General features: G+C 41.3%; 1 protein-coding gene across 1 annotated transcript in view; it reads left to right on the forward strand.

Annotated features, from left to right (window-relative positions):
- Window positions 1-15,203: 15,203 nt before the first annotated feature.
- The window catches only part of LOC145390907 (uncharacterized), a 44,138-nt gene continuing 33,317 nt past the window's right edge, over window positions 15,204-26,024 (forward strand). Inside the window, exons 1-2 of the mRNA XM_080265641.1 lie at window positions 15,204-15,267; window positions 15,636-15,769. Coding sequence (XP_080121767.1) covers window positions 15,207-15,267; window positions 15,636-15,769 — 195 coding nt within the window. The 5' untranslated portion in view covers window positions 15,204-15,206. The remainder of the gene's footprint in view (window positions 15,268-15,635; window positions 15,770-26,024) is intronic.

The raw sequence follows: 26,024 nt of genomic DNA on the forward strand, positions 1-26,024 counted from the left end.
CCAAAAAATAATTAATTACATTTGGGGGTTGGTCTGGGTCCGGATCCTTTTTAATGGCAATGGCATAGGTGGAGGTATGCGCTCTCTACGCTCTTTCTAGTTTGTAATTCTTCCCTTCTGCTACATTTCATCTTGTAATAAAAGATAGTAGCTTGTTTACCTTTTTGTTTTTAGTTTTGCTGTATTCGATATATTGTTGTTTTACACTCATCTTGTATGTTTTAACCTTTTTTTCTTCATATTTTTAAGTTTTTTTTTTCTCTCTTAATCCTGAAAAAATTGCTTACTTAGCTGATGATGATGATGATGATGATGATGATGATGATGATGATGATGATGATGATGATAATGATGGTGAATTTTTCTCTTTACTCGGAGTACTGTATTTTTTTGTTTTAAGATCTCGAGATCTATCTCCAAGCAGGACAAAAAGTGAAGAAAAGAAAACTTTGGGATTTGCATTAGGATCATCTTCATTAATCTTCAACAATACTTATCAGTATTGGGTTCCGTCAGGGAGGCTCCACTGGCGATCTTCTCACCTACCTTTCAGACTCCTGGTCATTCTCCTTTCGGGACTTTGGCGAAAGCTTTGCCGTTGCACTTGACATCTCAAAGGCTTTTGACCGAGTACAACTCTCATGTATGGGGAGGCACCCCACATACAGCTCTTCTCAATAGAGTGGCTTTTCGTCTTAATAACTCTCCTCCTCTTACTGGCTCTCTTCAACCTCTGTCTCTTCGCCGCACTGTTGCATCTTTATCTCTTTTCTGTCGTTGCTTCAGTGGCCACTGCTCCTCTGAACTGTCTGCTTGCATCCCTCCACCTCTACGACGGGCGCGTAGCACCCGTCTAGCAACAAACTCTCATCCCTTTTCTGTCCAACTCTCCAATGCATGAGTTAATCGTTACTCCCAATTCTTCATTTATGCAACAGGTCAGCTCTGAGACTGACTCTCTCTGTCCGTATTTCTTATTTGCTATGATCTCCAGTCTTTCAAATGCAGTGTGTCCAAGCATCTCAAAATGATCGGATCATGAATTTGGCTCTCTTTTGTATTTTTTTTTTCTTGGAAGCAATGGTTTGCGGGATCCTGGGCTTTGGTTCCTTCTTCCTTGCATTAAAAAAAAAAAACACACACACACACACCCATGCTAATTCCAGTTCTCCTGAAATAATGCTTAGGAAGATTACAAGGCCTCAGGGAAGAGAGTGTTAATACTTCTTTCACCCTGACATTTCCGTCACTTTTACGGCTTGTTTCCGGGGGCTCGATTGCAGAAGTGAGAATACTAGGGCTCTACACCTTTCTGAAAGTATTCCTTCGTGACAGTCGGCACTTTCCTGTATCAATCACCTAAAGCTGAACCATCCATATGGACAGTTGTCATTTTATGCTAGTTAAAGTGCTGAGAGTAATCTGTTGTCTGTGTCTCAAACCAAAGAAAAAATATCCACTCATTGTCCACATATGACTTAATTCACTTATACACTTTTTCTGCCTATCTATTGCCAGACGCCTTAATCCCGTAAGGGATGGCCACAAACAAATCGCCTTTTTATCTCCGTTAATTCTTCGTCAGTGATATCATTTCACTTATACTGATCATCCCTTCTACTCATTCGCTCCAATAATCTATAGTTTGCATTACTGCGTTCATTCATTATATTCTATTTTGCCTACACTTCGAAACCAGCGGTCTTAATCTGTTACTTTTCTCACCTATTCTCTCCCAATTGTAAACTTTCCCAATAGAATAATTTGCTGTCATCAATTTCCCGGTATGATAATCGAGGAGAGGGAGAGAGAGAGAGAGAGAGAGATGAATGGGGAACGCGAGGAAAAAAATTATCTAGCCCTTCCCCTCTCTCTCTCTCTCTCTCTCTCTCTCTCTCTCTCTCTCTCCAATTCTGTATTTTTTTTTTCCCATCTGTCTACCTCTTCCCAGTTTTTTCTTTGCAGCCCGCCTCCCGTTTTGGTATACTGGTATACTGTACTACCGGCAACATTTTTTTAACTACTTGATTAAGAATAGTTCCAAACTAAGCATATATATATATATATATATATATATATATATATATATATATATATATATATATATATATTTTATAATATATCTCGAAATCATGTCCCACTGCGCTAAACACGGAGGACATATCGTTGAACAGGATCATTGTGTGTTGTTCTTATAGCTGTGCTAGACGTATTTTCAGTTTCAAGTTAAAAGAATGTAGAATATGACTTCTTTTCATCCATTCCTATAAAATTTTCATGACAACTTTTCTTGCTCTATGGCAGTCTAGTTCTCTATATGGAACCAGCCTCGGCTGGAGTATTGGAGGGTGGGGAGGGTTCTACTTTGATATCCGTCTCTGTCTTTGACTCATGAATTAGTGATTTTTGTTATAAAGTAACCCAAACAAGCCGCCTCGAGGGGACCAATGGGTCCTTTGCTGGTTCTTTTCCTTTGTACTTCATTATACTCCTCTCCTCTTCTCTCTTCCACTTTTTTTCCTGTTTTTCTTATCCTAATCTTTTATTCCCCCTTCTCTTCACCTTTCCCAGGCTTCTACTCTTCATTCCTCTCTTTTTTCTCGTACCCCCCTTTCCCTTTTGTTACTCCTAGCACTCTTTTTCTCGTTCCCTCTCTTCTCCCTTGTAAGCTCTTAACCTTCCCCCCTCTCTCCCCCCCCTCTCTCTCTCTCTCTCTCTCTCTCTCTCTCTCTTTTCTTTTTTTCATCCTCACCCTCTCTCCCTTGCTTTCTCGTCACTCACTTTCCATTCCTGTCTTATCTGTTCCTCTCTCTTTTTATATCTCCTATCATTTTCTAATATTCCATCCCCCTCTTGTTTATTTTCATTTTTTTTCTCATCTCACTTCCTTCCTCACTTCTCCCTTATCTTTTCGTCACCTATCTTCTCTCTTTTCTGCCACTCTTCTTCTCCTCTTTTCCTCAAGCTACGCACCATTTCCTCTCTTTTCTCACTTCTTCCTTTTCCCCTCCTTTTGTATTCCTCTAGCCCTTCCTTTTGTACTCTACTCACTTTCCTCTCCCCTCCTGCAACATTCTCCTCTCCTCTCCCCTTCCTCCCCGTGCCTCTCTATCCCCATCCCCCATCCCTCCCTGCCCCATCACCCTCACTTTCACTTCCTCTTCCAGTCTTAATACAGTCTTTTCTTAATGCCTTTTCGTGGTATCAGTCCTATCAGTTTTGAATTCGTCAAGATTAGACGGAGTTTCATATAATAATCTAAAGTACTATAATGTTGTGTGTGTGTGTGTGTGTGTGTGTGTGTGTGTGTGTGTGTGTGTGTGTTGATGTTGTTTTCGTCTACACTGGTGTTACAATACGCGCACGTGGAAGAGGTGCCGGGGCATTCATTTCCGTGGAATTTCACACAACTTTGCAGAGAGAGAGAATGAGAGAGAGAGGGGGGGGGTGCACATCTACACTCCGATGGCTATAACTTCGTTAATGCCAATATGAACAGAGAATTTGTTTGGCAGAAAATGGTGGTAGCTGTGGTGGTGTGGTGTTGGTAATGGTACTGTGATTGTGATGGTGGTGGTGGTGGGAGCTGTGATGGTGATGATGGTGGTGGTGGTGGGAGCTGTGGCGGTGGTGGTAGCTGCGGTGGTGACGGTAGTGATATTAGTAGCTGTGATGATGGTGGTCATTTGTGGAGGAGATGGTGGTGATATTGGTAACGGTGATGATGGTGGTGATGATGGTAGTTTTGGTGGTGATGGGGATTCCTGTGATGGTGGTTGTGTTGGTTGTAGCTTTGATGGTAATGGTGATGGTAACTGTGGTGTTAATGGTGATGGCGTTGGCTGAATTACAATAGCTATGATGATGATAATGTGGTAGCTGTGGTGGTGGTAGTGGTGGTGGTGGTGGTACTGATGGTAATTGTTTAGAAACGTCTCCCATTTAAGTAAGTGCTTTGCGACCCGAAAAGACCGGGAGACTCTTGTGATTGTTTTTAATTTCTATAATGTTTAGATTAATTTTCTCTGTGGATCTTTGATATTATGCTGTCATAACCATAACTCAATGCAGCTCTTAATAAGATGAAATATTTAACATTTATTCAGCATTTTCTTTATATTCTAGCTAACGCCAGTCGATCAAACTGAGCAGAGATTTAAGGAACAGCAGCCTGGGAGAGTCATTCCCTAACATTTTACGCATCTGTAGAAGAACTGTGCCTGGTTAACAGACAATGTACTTTTACCTAATTAAATAATCAGTGTATGTTTACTGGTCCAACAATCTCCGTTGTGTATAGTGTCTAGGAAACCCTTGGACGCTTGGTTATCTAGTGGGTTAAGGCGCTCCATCTGAATGTGGTCCACAAGGGCAAGTATCTGATAGGTAGTTGAAGCGCTCACTTAATACGGTATTACTTAAACTTTAGCAAGCGACTGGTCACCTACACGTTCCGTGTCAGGACTCAGCAGCCTAACCTGGATCCCTGCGCTCCTTATGGGGCAATAATGGACTGGGGGGGATAGATATCACTGATAGAGTTAAGAACCCTTTGACTGTGAACTGCAAACTGTAGCAATTCAGCTAATGTCATATAGTCAGGGAGTCGCCCCATAAAGAAGAAAATAGATTTAATTATGATTTAATCTAAGCTGAAAACTGTATATAACGCATCGAGGATTTTTTTTTTTTTTTGTGCGTCAAAGAGATATTGCAAAAAATATTTAACAGTGTAACTTTCATGAGCATATATTTCAGAAATTTAAAGCACTATTATCTACTCAGATGTCATTAGTCGCCATGAATGAAACGAGAGAGAGAGAGAGAGAGAGTGCCATAGTAACCTGTTACACAGATACGCATATCACCCAGACTTTGCAGTCCCTACGAGGGGGTCCGGCCTTAACACTAATACAGGACTCTGTGTGTGTGTGTGAGAGAGAGAGAGAGAGAGAGAGAGAGAGAGAGAGAGAGAGAGAGAGAGAGAGAGAGAGAAATTAACAAGGAGAAGGTCGAGGAGGATAGGAGGGTTGAGGAAGATGTGGAAAGAGATGTATCTATCTATCTATATAAATAAATGAATAGATAGATGGATAGATAGATAGATAGATATAGATATAGATATATATACACACACATATCTATCTAGATAGATAGATAGATAGATAGACAGAGTTATAGTTATAGTTATATAGTTATATATTAAATATCAGTTTAAATACCGAAAAATGCCACATCACTTCCCTGTGATAGTGATCCTGTTGATTATTTCCCATGACTAATCTGGCCCTTTTCCTCAGAGAACCACAAATCTCACCCTCTATTGATATATCCCCATTTTGTTTTCCCGGTTACCATCTCTTCACAAACTTCCGTAACAAGGGCGGCACCTGTTGTTATATTAAATCCCCAAATGCAGTTGACACTATTTTAAACTTCACTTCATCCAGTTTTGATTACTCATTGTATAAAATAAATTGTCAAAATATTACCAAATATATCTGTGTAGTCTATCGTTCCCCCAATGCTTCTTCGGAACCCAGTGTATTTGATTCCATATCCACACAGTTGAGTAACCTTAACCTTCCCCATAGCTCAGAAATTACCATTTTGGGTGATTTTAATGTACATAATGATGAATGGTTATTGCATTCTGCCAGGACTGACGACGCTGGTCTAGAGTGCTAGCTGTTTGCAGAATCGTTTAATCTCACCCAGCGGGTAAAGCAACCAATCAGAATACCTGATAATCCTGACCATAATGCCCATCTCTTGGATTTATTCTTGACAAATAATCCAGATCAATACAGTCACCACTTGGATTATCTGACCACAATCTCATCAAAGCCTCCTTAGTTAACCCCCCCACACCTCCCCGTTCTGAACCTGTCAGGGTGACCCTATGGCACTTTGATAGGGCAGACTGGGATGGATTTAGATATTCTCTTGCTGACACTCCATGGCAGTCTTTCTTCTCTAGTGATCTCAGTTCTACCCAGTCCCACATTTGCGACTTAATACTAGCTGGTATGGATTTATTCATACAAAGTCAATAGTTAATTAGAAGATCGAACTCTCCAAAATAGTTTGATGGCAACTGTGCCAGAGCAAAAGCCCAAAAGTCATTAGCATATAATTCATACTTAAAATCAAAAACATCTGAATCACTGTCTCAATTTAAAATTGCTAGAAATCATGCAGAAGCTGTATTAAATCTAGCCAAATCAAACTTTCTTCAAAAGGAAGCATCACAACTATTTAACAACCCTAATGACAATAGAATATTCTGGTTAACTCTTAATTCTTTCAATAATAACTTTAACAAGTCATCTTCCATTCCCCCACTAAAATCTTCAGATGGCAACATTACAAATGACCCCAGTGGGAAAGCAGATATCTTTGCTAGTACCTTTGCCAGAAACTCTACCATAGATGATACCAGCCAGAATGTCCCAGTACTAGAACTTGACTCCCCCGAAATTGTCCCACTTAAACTACAGACAAGATACGTAAAATCCATCCTAGACAATTTACCTACCAACAAAGCTCCAGGCCCAGATGGAATTCTGCCAATTGTTTTGAAAAAGTGTTCCCCTGAACTTGCCTCTGTTCTAGGTAAATTATTCAGACTATGCATACGTACTTCTTTATTCCCAAATTCATAGAAAGAAGCCAATATCCACCCAGTTCTTAAGAAAGGAAGTTCCTCTGACCCCTCTGAATACAGACCAATGGCTGTCACATCCTCTCTTGGTAAGGTATTTGAAACTTTAATTAATAAGCACATTGTTAACCATCTTGAATCCAACAACTTAATTATTGCTAAACAATATGGTTTTCGCCACGAATGATCCACCATTGACATACTCAATCTCCTAACTCATACCATCCATCAATCAATTGATCTACATGGAGAAACTCATGCAGTAGCTCTTGATATTTCTAAAGCTTTCGACAGAGTATGGCACCGTTCCCTGCTATCCAAACTCCCTTGCTATGGACTAACGTCTTTTGTTCCTTTGATTTCTTCACATCTTAGTGACAGGAAAATAAAAGTAGATGATGTATATTCCAATTTCCACTCAATTAACGCCGACGTGCCGCAGGGGTCAGTTCTGGCGCCAACCCTAGTCCTGGTTCATATTAATGATCTCTTATCTGTCACCCACAGTCTCATCCACTCATACGCAGATGACTCAACACAACATAGTTCATTCATTATTTATGACCTGCCCACCTCCATTTCTGTTCTTTTATAACTTCTATCATGCCTTTAATTTTAGTCTGCTCTGTCATCCAAGTTGATCTTTTCCTTGTCTCTTAAAGATATGCCCACCAGTAACCTTTCTATTGCCCTTTAAGAGTGGATTATTTTTCATCGATCTTGTCAGTTTCCAAGTCTCACAATCGGACGTCATAGCTGGACTTACACATTCGTTATACTCGTATACTTCTCGTTTCATATATATTGGCAAGCTACTTTTTATGATGTCTCTGTTTACGGAAAGCTTTCCATCCACTTGTAATGCGCCATTTTATTTCGCTATCATGGTCTTTCGTTAATTTTAGTATTTATCCCAAGTAATTGTACTCTTCGACTGCTTCAAGAATTCCTTCACTTATTTTGATGACGTTCATTGGTGTATTTGAATTAAACATTACTTCAATTTTACTCCAATACTCTGAGACTTTCTCTGTTCAGGACATTTTAACATTTCATGCAATATCTCTGCTGTTTCTGAGATTAGGACATCATCCGCAAATCTTAAATGGTTTAGCTATTCTCCATCTATGTTTACTCCTCTGTCCTCCCAGTCTAGCCTTCCGAAAATGCTTTCTAGAAATGTAAATTATTTTCGTGAATTTGTATCTCCCTGACGCACTCTCTTCTAAATCATAATTTTTTCTAGGTCTTTATATAATTTAATTCTAGCAGTTCCTTCCGTATATATATATATATATATATATATATATATATATATATATATATATATATATATATATATATATATATATATATATATATATATAGCTAAAGTGGTTACAGGATAGGGGTTCAATTGAAATAAGAACTGAATATGTTGAGAGCAAGAAGCATGTAAAGAGACTAGTGAAGAGGAAAAAGAAGGAGGTAAATGAGGATCTAGGAAGAAAAATGAATGCGAACTACCCTGAAAATAGAAAGTTATTCTGGAAAGAGGTACGGAAATGTAAAATGAAAGCGGAAAGAAATGGGATGGTGTGAAGGATGCAGGTGGTAGATTATTAACCCATGGAGATGAAGTAAGGACCAGATGGAAAGAATATTTTGAAAGCCTGATGAATGGGGATAGAGAGAGCAGAGCAGCTGTAAACATGATTAGTTTTAGGGGTGTGCAGAGAAGGAACGCAGTGCCAGGAGACGTGACACTCGCACAGGTGAAGAGTGCTGTGAAGCGGCTGAAAAATGGGAAAGCAACTGGGGTTGATGAGGTGTATGCAGAGATGCTTAAATGTAGTGGAGAGAATGGAATGAAGTGCTAGTTAGAGATATGTAAGAAGGCATGGATGAGTGAAACTGTGCCTGCAGAGTGGAAAAAGGCTGTGATTGTACCCCTGTACAAAAACAAAGGTGAGCGAAGTGAGTGCAGGAATTATCGTGGCATAAGCTTACTGAGTGTGGTAGGGAAGGTATATGGAAGAATTATTATAGAGAAAGTAAGAGAGATATCAGAAGTCCTAGTGAGTGATGAACAGGGTGGCTTTAGGAGTGGCAGAGCATGTGTGGACCAAATATTTGCAGTGAGACACATAATAGAGAAGGCTTGTGAGAAAGACCGTAAGGTATTTATGGCATTCATGGATCTGGAAAAAGTATATGACAAAGTGGACAGAGAAGGATTGTGAAAAGTTTTGCACATGTACGGTGTACAGGGTAAGCTGTTAGGTGCCGTCAAGAGTTTTTATGATGGTAGTGAAGCATGTGTCAGGGTTAATGGTTCACAATCAGTGTGGGCGTGCGACAAGGTTGTGTGCTGTCCCCATGGTTGTTCGATGTCTATATGGATGGGGTGATGAGAGAAGTGAAAACACGAGTAATGGAGAGAGGGATGGCATTGGTATTGAATGGTGATGGATGGAATATCTCAAAAATCTTGAATGCTGATGATGCAGTACTGTTTGCAAGTACCGGACAAGAACTTGGTAGGCTAGTGCAGAGTTTTGCTGATGTCTGTAAGCGTCGTTCCTTGAGAGTAAATGTAGAAAAGAGTAAAGTGATGGTTACTGAGAGAGAAGGTGACTCCCACTGCAATGTAACAGTGAATGGAGACTGGAATTGGTGAGAGAGTTCAAATACCTGGGTACAGTGATAGAAAAGAGAGGAAAATGTGCAAAAGAAGTTGAAAGTAGAGTGACACAAGGAAGAAAAGGAGCTGGTGCAATGAAGGCCTTGATAAGAAACAGGCTTGAGTGTTGCAGCTGCACGAGGCCTACATGAAGGAGTATTAGTGCCAACTTTAACATATGGATGTGAGACTATGGTGTGGCATGAAAATGAAAAGTCAAGAGTAAGAGCAGTGGAGATGGGACTGCTGAGGAATGTATGTGGAGTACAGAGGGTGGATAGGATACGAAATAATGTGATTCGTGAAAGATGCGGAGTGAGGAAGTCGGTGGACACCAGAATTAAAGAGAGTGTACTAAGATGGTATGGTCATGTGGAGAGAATGGATAACAATTGAGTGGTGAAGAAGGTATATCTGAGCTAATTCGAAGGAGAGAGGAGGCGAGGTAGGCCAAGGATAAGGTGGAGAGATATGGTGGATGAATGTGTGAGGAAGAGAGGTTTGGAAGTCGGTGAGGCTAGGGAGCTGACAGGAGATCGAGCTGGCTGGATGAATTTTGTGAGGAGATATGCATGATCAGGGATTTTTGGCACCCCTTTTTAACGTGGCAGCGTCTGGATTGACTCTGTCGGATACGATATGTGAAGCTACAGAACGTGGTGAATGTTTTTGTCGTATCCGATAGAGCCAGGATTCCGGGGGCTTGAATGATGAGTGAATGGAAGCGTGGCCCATTGGATTGGGCAATTTTGGGCTGTCAGGACATTGCTATTCCTCACCCTGCCCTTGGGTGGGAAAGGAGGTCCGGATGATGATGATGATGATGATGATATATATATATATATATATATATATATATATATATATATATATATATATATATATATATATATATATCCGCTTCTATCTTCCTTTCTTTCTTTCTTTCCCTGTCCTTCTGCCTACGGGTAAATTTACACTCCCTCTTCTGTCTTTCTTTCCTTCATTCTTTCCTCTTCCTTCTGCCTGTGGGTAACTCTTCACTGAGTGACAAGCCAAATAGTTTCCTGTACACCAGGAAACCATTTACTATGCTGGATGGTAACCATATAACAAAATTTTGGCGCCTGGTGGTTTTTTGGGTAATTATTGCGCTCCAGTCGGATTCAGCCGGTGAAGGTTCATATCCAAGGAGTGGTTGGGGTTTATTGCTCATGTAATGCCACACAGGGATGAGTAAGGTTGGTCACTCTCATCTTAAATGTCGGGACCAACTGCCTAGCCCCAGGCTCTTATGCTCCTCATGGGGCAATGTAGGATTGGATGATGGATATATATATATATATATATATATATATATATATATATATATATAGGTAGATAAATATAGATACTGGTACTGGTATACGTCAATACATATATTTACTGTATAGATATTATATTCTACCTTTTTCTTCAGATCTCTCTACCTTTTTTCTTTTGTCACATTATTTTTCTACTCCGTTTCTTACTTCCATTTACCATAATTCCCTAGTACTTCCTTTTTATCCATATTTCTTTTGTTTCGTTCTCCTGTGTTTCTCACTTTATGTGTTTCTTTGCTTTGCGTCGTCATTTGATTTCTAATCTTCCATCCCCTTGAAGCCTCATCTTATATCTCCTTTCCTCCAGTCTCAACTCTATATCTTTCATCTTTTTCTCTCCTTTTGTTTTTTGACATTTAAATTTATTACATTCTTCAGTCTCCATTTTCAACGTTGGACTTTCGTTGTAATTTTTCTTTAACAGAGTTTGCTTGCTTTCTCTTCAGTTTGCTCCTACTTTTACATATTCCCCCCTCCCCTCTTTCTTTCTCTCTCTCTCTCTAATTTCCTCCGTTCGTTCCCGTTTCTTGTCACTCGTTTTCCATTCCCTTCTCATTTTTTGATTTCTTCTTCTCCTCCTGTCTCTCTTTTCTCCCTCTTTCACTTCACCCAACTTAGACTCTTTCTCCTTTTTTTTTTTTTTACTTGTTTCTGTTAGTCTGTGCCATTTTTCTTCGCTTTCCTCCTTATTTATATCATCCGTACTTTCCAATTTCTTTCCACTTACGCCTTTTATTTTCTCACCATTTCACTTAAGCTTCTCTTATTTTTCTCTCTTCTATGTTTCTATATTTTCTTCTTCCCCTTCTTCAGTTACTTTCTCCCTTACTCTTCCTTTCATTTCATCCCTCTTCTTTGAAGAACAGCATCTCGTTTCCTCTCTTCTCCACAATTCGTTGTATTATCGTTCTTTCCCTCTAGTTTCTCTCATACATTTTTCTATTTCCTTTTCCTTTACTTCTGTTTCATCTTCTCTCCCATTTCTTCGCTGCTTCTGCCCCCCCCTCCCCCCTCTCTCTCTAATGGACCACATAAATCTCTCCAGAAATGCTTGAAGCTCAGGAGTCCGGGTCCTGTATTCTTTTCTCTTTCCTCTTCGACAGTGTAGGAATTTCCATATTTTACAGGTCATCCCTACTCACTCTCTCTCTCTCTCTCTCTCTCTCTCTCTCTCTCTCTCTCTCTCTCTCTCTCTCTCTCTCTCTCTCTCCAAGTAGGCACACTAACGACGTTCATTAGGTGTGAAGCAGCGGAATATCTCACAACACCACTACCATGTTTACTCACAAAAGTAATTTTTTCCCTTGTTTGCATGGGAAGTATGAGGAGGAGAGGGGGTGGAAGAGAGGAAGGTGCATAAGGAAATGGAAGATGAAGAAGAAGAAGAATGAAGGAGAGAGAGAGAGAGAGTGCCATAGTAACCTGTTACACAGATACGCATATCACCCAGACTTTTCAGTCACTACGAGGCGGTCCGGCCTTAACACTAATACAGGACTCTGTGTGTGTGTGTGTGTGTGTGTGTGTGTGTGTGTGTGTGTGTGTGTGTGTGTGTGTGTGTGTGTGTGTGTGTGTGTGTGTGTGCGTGAGAGAGAGAGAGAGAGAGAGAGAGAGAGAGAGAGAGAGATTAACAAGGAGGTGGAGGAGGATGTTTGAGGTAGATATATACTGTATATATATATATATATATATATATATATATATATATATATATATATATATATACTATCTATCTATCTATTGCCAGACGCCTCAATCCCGTTTGGGGTGGCCACAAACAAATCGCCTCCAAGTCGCCCTGTCCCCCGCCATTTCACTGCCCTGATCCCAACTCACACCCCCCTCTCTCATATACCTCTCCATCCCATCCCTCCATCTCATCCTCGGCCTCCCCCTCCCTCTTCCCCCCTCCACCTCACTCACATACACTCTCTTCGTCAGTCTTTCACCCTCCATCCTCTCCATATGGCCAAACCTCCTCAGTGTGTTCCTCATAACGCTTCCTATCACATCCACATCCACACCACAACGCTCCTTTATATCCTCATTCGTCAGCCTGTCTCTCCATGTGACTCCAAAGGCTCCTCTTAAATAACTTATTTCCACTGCTCTCACTCTTGACTTGTGTCCTTCCAACAACGTCCAAACTTCACTTCCGTACGTTAGAGTTGGTATCACAATACTGTCATGTAGTAACTTTTTCACTTCCATGCTCACTTCCCTGTTTCTTATCACTGCTTTCAAAGAACCAGCAACCTTTCTTCCCTGCTGTACCCTTTCACGCACTTCACCCTCCAAACCTCCATCCTTACTCATCACACTACCCAAGTACTTAAACGTACTCACATTTTCCAATTCCTCACCATCCAACCTCGCTGTACATTCACTGACTTCACCTCTCTCAAAGACCATCACTTTACTCTTCCCTACATTCACCTTTAGATTCCGTTTCTTACACACTCTCCCAAACTCATCCACCAAGCCTCTGCAGCTCCCCTTCGTCTTCACTCAACAACACAGAATCATCTGCAAACAACAGTACAGGGAGTTTCCAAACACTATCCTCTCTCACCAGGGCCACTCCAACATATATACCTGTATATATATATATATTTATAGATGGAGCCTCTGTCGTACAGTGATAGAGTGTGCGTTTCATACACGGGTGGACCAGGGTTCGCGCCCCGCTAGGGTAATAAACTTTGGGAGTGTTCACCCGGCCACGTACTCCATTGGCCGACACAAGGGGTGCTGTGGTTGAATCAGTGTCGCTTACTGTAAAGTATGCTTGCACCCAGTCGGCTTGCGCGGGCAGAATTACACTTGGTTCACAGACTACACACACATCCAAAGCCACTTCAACACTACAATTACACTTACAAGCACTTCTCACCCTACATACAATCTCTACCAGACAGCCTAAGCCACTTGGTAGAGATACATTGGCTGTATCGTCCTGACTTCGGTCGGGATAGGCCGGTCCTGCGGTGGATACAGTACTCAAACGGCTGATGATGATGATAGATATTTATAGATAGATGGATAGACAGATAGATATAGATATAGATATATATATATGGATATACATATGCATATCTATATCTATATCAATCTATCTATCTATCTATCTATATACCGGTAGAGAGAGAGAGAGAGAGAGAGAGAGAGAGAGTTATATATAGTTTTATATATATATATATATATATATAAATATATATATATATATATATATATATATATATATATATATATATATATATATAATATCAATGTAAATACCTTATAATGCCACACCACCTTCCAATGGTAGTGATCCTGTTGATTATTTCTCATGACTAATCTGGCAACTCTCGTATCTTTAATGCTGAGCTGTGGCTGCACGAATTTCGAAGTGCTTTGGATAGGAGGTATTAGGAAGGACTTTCATTTACCTGTTCCATGGCAGAGTAGTTAGTACTGGTAAGTAGGAAACTGCCTTCACGTTATCGCCAGGGTTCAAATTCTGGAATGAGTAGATGGTAGCTCACGACTCAGGTATCCATTAACCCTCTGTGGGTTGGTCGGTAAAATGTTTACCTATGGGAGGTAACTTTGCTGACCTGGAGAATGTAGTGGCCCTGTATCCCAAAACAGAAGGTTAATAACCCCATCCTGGCTCAAAGGACTATGCTGCGGAGATGAGCACCGTGGCTAAGCGCCTTAAGGCAACTGCTTCCACCTTTACCTTTCTTTCCTTTTATTTATTTTTTTTAATGCGAGGAAGAACGAACCAAAGGCCGCGAGCCCGCAATTGTTGTTCATTCCAAGAGAAAAACAAAATACAAGAGAGAGCCAAATTCAAGATCCGATCATTTCGAGATGCCTGGACACACTGCGTTTGACAGACTGGAGATCATAGGAAGCAGGAAATACAGACAGAGGGAGACAGTTCCAGAGTTGACCTGTTGCATAAATGAAGGACTGGGAGTAACGGTTAACTCTTGCATTAGAGAGTTGGACAGAAAAGGGACGAGAGTTTGCTGATAGACGGGTGCTACGCGCCCGTCGTAGAGGTGGAGGAATGCATGCAGATAGTTCAGAGGAGCAGTGACCATTGAAGTAGCAGCTTGTTTTCACATGACAGAACAAGGGAACTCTCACAAACAGAATACTAAATCGCGAATGCAAGAAATATCGTGAGCTGTAGTTATGGACAAATCAATCCTCCTAGGTAGCTATATTTGGCCATCAGCTGCGCTGAAAGGGGTTAGCTGTCTTTGTCACGTTAAAACAAACGGTATTCTCTCATCTGCATACCCCTGCCTTTCTTTCTCTGTCTATATTTCTATTATATTTTCTATTAATCTGTGTGTCTTTCTCCCTCAGATTGCGGTGAATCATTCTAAGACACAATGTCTTGGTCAGTTCCTCCCATGCTGCTCTTGCTTATTTCTCTGTCTGTCTATATCCATACTCATCTATATGCCTGTCTTTCGTTTGTCTGTCTAATAATCTATCATTCTTTCTCAGACTGTGTGTACCAGATAGCAAGACTAGAATGATGCGATCAGCCCTATCCTTGTTGCTTTTACTGAGCGCCACACTACTTCCTCTTACAGGTAAGTCGTGCTGGCGAATGACACCATGTTAGGGCGCTGGTGTAATCAAATGTCCCTCAACTTTCCTCTCTCCCAAAAGATGGACGGTGAACTCCAAGAGAAGGGCAACTTCACCGAGTTCTGGTTTAGATGAGACTTGGGCCACAACAACAAAACAGTACATATATTAGGCAGTGGCAGAGTCGGTAGAGAGGTGGTCTGCTGTCTCAATGGATCCTGACTGCGACAGCGAACAGCTTAAAGGATCTGAATTTCGTTAAAACAGACTTTATTACGTAATAACATACATTAATAAAACAAGTACTGAAGCACCTGAAATAAAATAAGGTCACCGATTTTCAAGGACTGATAATTTCCGTCTCTTACAGGAGTAGCTGCAGGATGCGCTCCGGAGCATTTGGTACAAGGATGTCGCCTGGAGGAGGACAGCTGTGTGTGTGGCTTGGGATGTGACACCACCTTCATATATGCCACAAGGGAGCAATGTCTGACGGTGCTTAAGGTGTGTGTGTGTGTGTGTGTGTGTGTGTGTGTGTGTAATGGAGTGCGACATCACCTTGTGATATGGCACAAGAAAACAGCATCAGGAGGTCCTTGAGATGAGAATGTCATTTACATGCATGTATCACGGAAAAAAGGTCATAATGGAGTTAGGACGATGGTAGGACATATACAAAACACACAACAGACGACAGTGGTCACAGGGAGGTTAGGTGAAGGGTAAGACAAATTTCAGAAACAGACAGTGGAACCAAAGATAAAAGTGCCCGAGTAGTTTGTCTGAAATGAGGTCATTTCGATCTCAGGCTTGGGAAGGCAACAATCTTTTTTTTTTTTTTTATGCAAGGAAGAAGGAACCAAAGGCCATGAGCCCGCAATAACAGTTCCCTCCAAAAGAAAAACAAAATACAATAGAGAGCCAAATTCAAGATCCGATCATTTTCAGATGCCTGGACACACTGCGTTTGAAAGACTGGAGATCATAGGCAGCAGGAAATACAGACAGAGGGAGACAGTTCCAGAGTTGACCTGTTGCATAAATGAAAGACTGGGAGTAACGGTTAACTCTTGCATTAGAGAGTTGGACAGAAAAGGGATGAGAGTTTGCTCCCAGACGGGTGCTACGCGCCCGTTGTAGAGGTGGGGGAATGCAAGCAGACAGTTCACAGGAGCATTTGACCATTAAAGTAGCGATAGAAAAGAGATAAAGATGCAACACTGCTGCGAAGAGACAGAAGTTGAAGGGAGTCAGTAAGAGGAGGAGAGTTAATGAGACAAAAAGCCTTTGACTCCACCCTATTGAGAAGAGCTGTATGTGGGGAGCCTCCCCACACATGAGAGTTGTACTCCACACGGGGGCGGATAAAACCCCTGGATAGAGTCAACAATTGTGCAGGGGTAAAGAAAGAGCGGAGTCGGCTTAGCACACCCAATCTCTTGGAAGCAGATTTTACAAGAGATGTAATATGATATTTCCAAGATAAGTCCCGAGTAAATGAAACCCCAAGCATGTTCAAGGATGATGCAGGATTAAGCTGAATATTATTAAACATTAGTGGGTATACCTGTGGAAGATTTTGTCGGGTTGATAGGTGTAAGAACTGAGTCTTAGATGCATTAAAAACAACCATATTATTTTTACCCCAGTCAGAGATACGACCCAAGTCAGACATTAGGTGTGCCATAGCCTCATCCCTTGTTTAATGAAGTAACTGTTGAGATGGGTGTTGCGGGAACTGAATGGAAAGGTGAAGGGTGGAGTCATCAGCGTATGAGTGGATAGGGTTAGATATACAGCTTAGAAGGTCACTGATGAATAAAAGGAGGAGAGTTGGTGATAGGACAGAGCCCTGAGGAACACCACTGTTGATAGATCTAGGAGAAGAACGATGGCCGTCTACAACAGCGGCTATAGAACGACCAGAAAGGAAGCTAGCGATGAAGGCACAGATAGAAGGATAGAAACCGTAGGAGGGCAGTTTGGAAATTAATGATTTATGCCAGACTCGATCGAAAGCCTTTGAGATGTCAAGTGCAATGGCAAAGCTTTCGCAAAAGTACCGAAAGGAGGATGACCAGGAGTCTGAAAGGTAGGTGAGAAGATCGCCAGTGGAGCGTCCCTGACGGAACCCGTACTGACGATCAGAAAGAAGTTTGTGATAGGAAAGATGCCTTAAAATTTTTCTATTGAGAATTGACTCGAAAACTTTTGAAATACAGGACGTTAAAGCAATTGGACGATAGTTGGAGGGTTGGGAATGGTCACCCTTCTTTGGGACTGGCTGAATGAGAGCAAACTTCCAGCAAGAAGGAAAGGTACAAGTTGACAGACAAAGGCGGAAAAGTTTGCCTAGGCAGGGTGTAAGCACAGAAGCACAGTTCTTGAGAACAACAGGAGGGACCCCATCAGGCCCATATGCCTTGTTAGTACTGAGGCCAGTGATGGCAGAAAATACATCAGCTGAAGAAATTTTAATGCCAGCCATGAGGAAGTCAGAGGGGGGAAGTGATGGAGGAACAGCACCGGAATCGTCTAAGGTGGAATTGGAGGAGAAAGTCTGTGCGAAGAGATCTGCTTGATCAGTAGAAGAAATAGCTACAGAACCATCAGAGTAGAAAAGAGGAGGGAAGGATGATGAGGTAAATTTGTTAGAAAGGTTTTTGGCAAGGTGCCAGAAGGAGCGGGAAGAATTCGAGTTGGAGAGTTGAGAGCATTTAGTACGGATGAAATTATTCTTAGCAGAGCAAAAAACAGACTTAGCACGATTCCGGGCAGAAACATAAAGATGATGTGATTCAGGGGTGGGTTGGCTCTGGTACCTTTTGTAGGCCCTCTCCTTGTTGCGGACAGCATTAGAACAAGCGTGATTAAACCAAGGCTTTCTTGCGTTAGTCAAAGGATATGAGAAAGGAATGTATGCTTCCATGCCCGAGAGAATAACCTCTGTAATGCTCAAGGCACACTCAAATGGCTCACGGCCATGGACGCAATAATCATTCCAGAGAAAATCAAAGAAGTACTGCCTGAGGGCCTCCCAGTCCGAGGCTCCAAAATGCCACAGACGACATTTCCCTGGAGGGTCCACAGGCTGTACCGGAGTGAAAGGACAGGTTAAGGTGATAAGGTTGTGATCGGAGGAGCCCAACGGAGAGAAAAGATTAACAGAGTAAGCAGAAGGATTAGTTGTGAGGAAGAGGTCAAGTATGCTGGAGCTCTCTCCAAGGCGGTCAGGGATATGGGTAGGATGCTGTACAAGCTGCTCTAGGTCATTAAGGATAGAAAAGATGTAGGCTTGTTCACCAGGTGGATCAGTGAAAGGAGAGGAGAGCCAAAGGTGGTGGTGAACATTGAAATCTCCTAGAATGGAGATTTCAGAGAAAGGAGAAATGGATAGAATGTGTTCCATCGTAGAAGTAAGATAGTTGAAGAATTTTTGATAGTCAGTAGAATTAGGGGATAAGTAAACAGAACAGATATACTTAGTCAGAGAATGACAGGAAAGCCGAAGCCAGAGTGTGGAGAATTCAGAAGAATCGAGTTCAGGAACACGAGAGCAAGATAAGTCGTTGCGTATATATACACAACAGCCACCTTTGGCTTTGAAATGAGTATAGAGAAAGCAAGAAGATACAGAAAAGGGTTTGCTGTCAGTTGCCTTAGGCAGCTGAGTCTCAGTTAGAAAAAGAAAATGAGGTTTAGAGGAGGAGAGGTGGTGCTCAACAGATCGGAAGTTAGAGGAAAGGCCACGAATGTTGCAGAAATGAAGAAGAAGAGAGTCAGACAGTGGTTCCAGGCAACTCGAGTCGTCAACGGGAGAGGGGCGAATGGTGGGGGGCATTAATGGTCCCCCCCCCTGGGGACTCCGAGGCTTGGTGATGAGATGTCATAATTTTTTGAATTTAGGAAAAGGAAGTGTAGAGTGTACTGTGCATGTAGTTTGGTGTAGATAGAGAAATTTGTACTGGAGAGCATGCTGGCCTACTCTCTGTGTAACTGAGACACTGAAAAAGTTCAGCAAAAGGGGATGGTCAGGAACTAGTCCTGAGGGCTGATGAAACGGGAGCTCCAGCACTCCCTGTCATCAGCTTTCCATCCACCTCGGGAGTGCTGCCCTGCTCGACTGGTGCTACAGTCTACTCCCATTAATTTGCGACCTACTTCTGATGAACGAGTTTTAAAGATCATCCACTAAATCCACCAACATGCCATAAAAGATACCTTGCTGATACCAATGAACCAGTCCTGTATGAAGACAGTCCCAGCATGTATTCAGCATGGACGGTGGGTATTTATATAGAAGTGGTAACACATACAGTTCTGTGTTCGTAGGAGGAATGGGTCATTAACCCAATGACCAAAGTAGGTCGCAAATATATATATATATATATATATATATATATATATATATATATATATATATATATATATATATATATATATATACAGAGAGAGAGAGAGAGAGAGAGAGAGAGAGAGAGAGAGAGAGAGCCTCTGTGGTACAGTGGTCAAGTGTGCTTTTTCGTACACTGAAGAGCGAGGGTTCTCGCCCCACCAGGTGATAAATTTTGGGAGCGTTCTTCAGGCCATGTACTACTCTGGCAGACAAAAGGGGTGCTGTGGTTGAACTAGTGTCACATACTATAAAGTATGCCTGCACCCAATCGGCTTGCGCGGGCCGACTACATTTGGTTCACAGACTACACACACATCCAAAGCCACTCCAACACTACAGTTACACTTACAAGCACTTCTCACTTAACATACAATCTCTACCAGACAGCCTAAGCCACTTGGTAGATATACATTGCCTGTATCGTCCCCACTTCGGTTGGGATAGGCCAGTCCTGCAGTGGACACTCAAGCGGCTGATGAGATGAGATTATATATATAGATAGATAGATAGATCGATCGATAGATAATGTGTGCGCGTGTGTGTGTGTGTTGGAGAGATATACATTACACGCGCGTGTACATTTTTTTTTTTTTTTCGCTCCTGACAGGGAATCGAACCTGAGACTTCTAGACAGAAGTCAGGCACTCTTGCCAATACACCAAAGCGCGATAAGAGCTGAGCCCACTGAAGTTTTTGACGAACCAGGTAAATTCATTATGGGAGGATTAATTTCAGTCACAACACATTATGGTTATTGCTCAGCCCCAGGCAGCGCGGCAAGTGACAGAGCAGTTTTAATCTATCCCAGACACAACACGAGTGTCTTTATATCTTGGAGAGACACATTACATGCGCGTGCACAATTTTTTTTTTTTTTTGAGAGAGGCACGCACACACACACACACACACACAATATATATATATATATATATATATATATATATATATATATAGTATACAAAATCTGTTGGCTTCACAGAGGCTCTAAGGGAATTAGAAGTTAGGTTATATATATATATATATATATATATATATATATATATATATATATATATATATATATATATATATATAAAATCTATTGGCTTCCCAGAGGCTCTAAGGGAATTAGAAGTTAGGACAAGGCATTTTATTAAGCCACATATTTTTTTTTAAGGATGAGACACCACTTGCACATATGTTAGCAATGCCAAGTTGATTTTACGTGTGTGTGTGTGTGTGTGTGTGTGTGTGTGTGTGTGTGTGTGTGTGTTACCTATGCTCGAGGGCCATCAATGAGGGGTCAAGCAGTCTTTCCAGTCCCACTGCCTTTCGGATTATCTTTGGATGGTAACGTTAAGGCTGTGGGAGTAAACTTCAAACATGAGTGGAGTACCATGGAAGGCGGGGTTCGACAGAAGGAACTCCCTGCAGACTCCTGCGACCCTAATTCATAGATGGTCGTTGGGAATCTTCAGGTCACCATCACAGACTAAGAAGGACGAAGTCATGTGGTGGACAGGACTGCAAACTCTCACCATCATTGTAATCCATTCATTGCACAAGCCCACTGCTATTGTCACCTCCCATTTCATAAAAATCAAAAGACCTATGGCGAAAGGACAGGGTGACAGTGACAGGTCATGGACGCGACTGGAAGTTGCAAGCTCGAGTCCTACACAAAGGTGGCACCAGACTAGTTGTCGCTGGCATGATGGCATTGGAGCTAGTATTGCCTTCACCAGCATCCAGTGCGACTAAGCTGTTGGAAACGGACGCCCAACTGCTTACCTCTGACGGGGAATTAGAAATGGTAACCTAAACCTTTGCTGCTCCTCGATGCCTCCTGGGCAGATAACCGATTCTGTCACGGCATCCTACACTGATGTCGGAGAAAAATAAAAATTCCTCTGAATCTTGCTACCTGGAATTTACGGAATTTGCTTGATACTGACCAAGAGTCACGACCACACCATAGGAGTACCCTTCTTGTCCGTAATATATATCATTTCCTGTGGCACCCCACGGGATGCATAGGGCCTCAATGAACTCTCTCCACCAATATTTGTCTCTTGCCATCTCCTTCAGGTCCCACCAACACTCCTCTCCTGCTTCTTTTTTCATTGTCCTCAACCAGGTTTCCCTCGGCCTACCTCTACCTCTTCTTCCTCTAGCAGTCCACTCTGGCACATCCTGTATTAAACTACCTTCTTTTCTGTATATGTGCCCCAGCCACTTCCAGCGAGACAGTCTCACATATTCATTAACTGGTTCCACTCTCGTAATATCCCTTACTCTTGCATTTGTAACTCTGTCTTGCCACTTTACCCCAAGAATCCTTCTCAGTATTTTATTCTCAAATCCTAATACTTTCTGATCTGTTGCAATTGTACTCTACCATGACTCATGCCCATAAATTAAAATTGGTCTAACCATGGACTTGTAAATTTTCACTTTAGTATGTACCGAAAGCATATTATCATTCCAAACAGATTTCAACATTCCAACTGCTCGCCAAGCCTGTCTAATCCTCTCCTCAATTTCATTGTTTAATGATCCATAAGATGATACAATCGTTCCCAGATATTTAAAGTTTTCTACATTCTTCACCACATTATTCCCAATTACACAATCGATTTGGTTCTCCACGTTCATATTAATAATTTCAATCTTTCCACAATTTATTACCAATCCCACTTTTTCTCCTTCCACCAGACAATCAAGCACCCTCTGCATCTCGTAGATACTTCAGCAAATCAGTACAATATCATCAGCATAATCCAAATCCATCAGCTTCTTATTTTCTTTCCAGTTGATTCCTGCACCTGTTCTCCTTACAACCTTTCTCATAACATAATCCATAACCAAAACAAGCAGCAATGGCGAAAGAACTCCTCCTTGAATCACTCCTGACCTAACTTGAAATGGATCACTCAAAGAACCACCACCATTACCTTACAGAAAGTACCTTCATGCAGGCTTCTAATAATATTTACAAACTTTTCTGGTATACCATAGAATCTCATAATTTTCAACACAGCTCCACGTGAAACACTATCAAACGCCTTATCAAAATCCACAAAACACATACTAAGTGGCATTTTCATCTCATTAGCTTGTTGCATTAGATGCCTTACAATAAAAATCTGATCATTACAACCTCGACCCTTTCTAAATCCCGCTTGTTCTTCTCTTAAAATTTTATCAATTACTGGCTCTATTCTGTTCAACAAGATTAGTGCCCCTCCCCATAAAACAAATAAACCAAAGTCAAATGGCCACCCCTTGCGAGATTGTGGCGTCTGGCAATATATATATATATATATATATATATATATATATATATATATATATATATATATAACTGACATTGCTGACTTGTCTGAGACTCGACTCTCAGGAGAGAGTAACCTAATAGAAACAGGAGATTAGTATACCATTTTCTGAAGGGGATACCCAGACAATGTAAGAAGAAACAATGGTAGGCAACTGGTTTTGCAGACCGAGCAACCTACTTCTGAAGATCCACGAATCGCCTGTAATTTTATCAGAGAGGCTTATGTCCTGGCGCATACCACTCCCTAAAGGCCAGTAAGCAACACTCTTCATTGCCTCTGCCCCAAGCCTTGACTCTGAGGACACCATCAAAGATTCCTTTTATGTCTCTCTGGATGCTGTCGTTCCCTCAGTACCAAAAAATGACAAACTCATCCTGTTTGAACATTATAATGCCACAGTAAAAAGAGATAATCGCCTCTGACAAAGCATTATAGACTAGCATGGTGTTGGTAAAATGAAAAAGAATGGCCTTAGACAGCATTCATTATGCTCGGAACAGAGTCTTGTATTCATGAACATAATTTATCAATATAAGAATAAATCAAGACCATATGAATGCAATCATAATTGTTCTCGCTCACTCGCTTCTCTCGCTCGCTCGAACACCAAATTTAGTCACAGTTTGGACCCCCGACATAATTTATGTATCCGAATGAAAGATTTATCGCGTCAGCAAGAAATGGGAGCAGGGGTAGGGAGGAAAACTTTGTAGTACAGTAGTGAACTTATTTGGATATCTCAGCCAATTTTGAAGTTACAAGAAAGATAGATACCAATTTGGATATTGCATAAAAATGCTCAATTATTATCATTTGATAGACAACCCTTAATTCCCAATAGTTTCTCCGTAAATCGAGGAAACGATTTTTTATATGGTAGATTATCGTAACAGCTGGCTGCGAAGGAAGCAACGGTCTAAGGTTGCGTGAGTAGCGCAGCAGTATTTTCCGACGATTGCTGAGAGCAACCAGGTTTTGCCTTTTCAAAACAGATAATACCTTCTGTTTGGCCCTAGACCTAAAATTAATATATGAGGAGAATTGGTTTTAGGAAGTGTGACGGTGTATTTTTGGTGTAATGTAATAAGTTCTTTTTAGTATTTTCAGGTCAGGAAATCAAAGGAATGTAATGAGCCACACGAGGCAATATTCAGCACTGCCTGATTTGCTCGCTTGCTTGCTCAAACATGTTCCACGCTTTCAGTGTGGACGCCTATTACATGTTCTAACTGACTACATCACTGTAAGACAGCGAGGTCGAAGAGAGGTTCTTATTAACCTGAACTATGAGAGGTAATGAGTGTTCAGCAGGTTATCATTTTATACTCACCAAACTGCAATTAGTTCTACACCAACAAATGCGCCGAAGACCATCCTGAAGGAAGCTAAACTGTAGTATTTTAAAGGATGCAACAATTTGTAACACTTTCTACGCCACTACTGCAGACAAGCTCTGTCAGTGCCCAACACTAGGCCTAAACAATTAGGTAACAAACCTTCTGTACATGCAGAATGGCTGGACATTAAGACATTGTTTCAAATGACTGCAAAAGAAACCCTAGGCTTCTCCAATCGCCGCAAAAGAGCCTGGTTTGATGAAAATGTTGAGGGCACCCATGACCTTCTTGCTGTGAAGAATATAGCACATAACAACTGCTTGATTCACTGTACCTCTTAATCCCTAAAAACTTAATTCCAGAATCTCAGAAATGAAACCCAGAGAAAACTGCCTGACATGGGGAACAAATGATGGACTGAGCAAGTAAAAGAGCTGCTGAGACTGGTTGGTATTAATGACCAACATGGGTTCTGTAAGTCCATAAAAATACATCAGAGGACCAGCAAAAACAAAACATAACCCTTATTCGATGAGCCAAAGGAAAGATGAAAGACAAGGAAGGTGTTCCAGAAAAAATGGACACAACACTTTAATAATTACTGAAGCAAAGAAACGCGGTGGACCACAATATCCTTGATAACCTCCCAAATGCTCGTCAAGCGGTAGATCTCGATGTCCTACCTTCATTTGCAGAAACTGTTCAGGCCATCTAATCGCTATAAAATAACAAAAGCCCTGGCTCTGATGGCTTATGATCTGAACTAAGAAAAAAGGATGGCCAGTTATTTCCTCCTGCACCTCGAAGATCTCATACTGACCATCTGGAACTAAGAACTATTTCCATCTGAAAGGTTTACTTCTGATATTGTAATTGTCTTCATGAAGAAAGGAGCCTGCTCACACTGTGACAACGGCAGAGGTCTCTCCCTCCTTGTGAATTCTAGCATAGTACTAGCCAACTTAATGTTATTCAGACTAACAAAACATCTGCCTGAGTCAGCACTTCCTGAAACAACGTGGATTTCAGAAGGAACTAACACCAGTGATATGATCTTTGTTGCCCGACAGATACAGGAGAAATGCCACGGGCAGAACCATGCAGAACCGTGAGTTATATATTACTTTCATAGATCTTTCAAAAGTATTTGACATTATTAACAGAGTATCTGACACTATTATCAAAATTTAGAGTTCCATGCAAATTTCTTACCATCCTGAAGGGCCAGCATGACAACATGAATGCTCGTGTGTCCATAGATGGGAGCAAATCTGAACACTTCAACATGGACTTGCGTGCAAAGCAAGGATGTGTCCTGGATCCTGTCATTTTCATTATCAGTATCACTGCAGTCACTCTTTGAAGTCATCAGCAACTGAGTTCTAATGATCGGATAAAAACCTAGTTCCAACAAGACGGTAACATTAAATTCTAGACATTTGATAGACTGAAATGGTTTATTTCCTAGTGCTATGCTGACAACTGTACTGTCCTTGCACATACCCCAGAAGCCCTACGACTGTGTTAACATCGTCACCAACATATAATCTGGAATGGGGTTCTGAATAAATGTCAGTAAAACAGAAATCATATCTCAGAGAAACAACGCAGGAAAGCCTCTTGTATTTCAAATGAATAGCAAAAATCTGATATAGGTGTATTCCTAGGGAATCGTAACTTCAGTAAAAAGAGTATGACGGGGGGCGTTA

The sequence above is a fragment of the Coenobita brevimanus genome, chromosome 16 (assembly GCF_032717465.1).
Source record: "Coenobita brevimanus isolate Jiangsu-jjx chromosome 16, ASM3271746v2, whole genome shotgun sequence".
NCBI classification, from domain to species: Eukaryota; Metazoa; Arthropoda; class Malacostraca; order Decapoda; family Coenobitidae; genus Coenobita; species Coenobita brevimanus.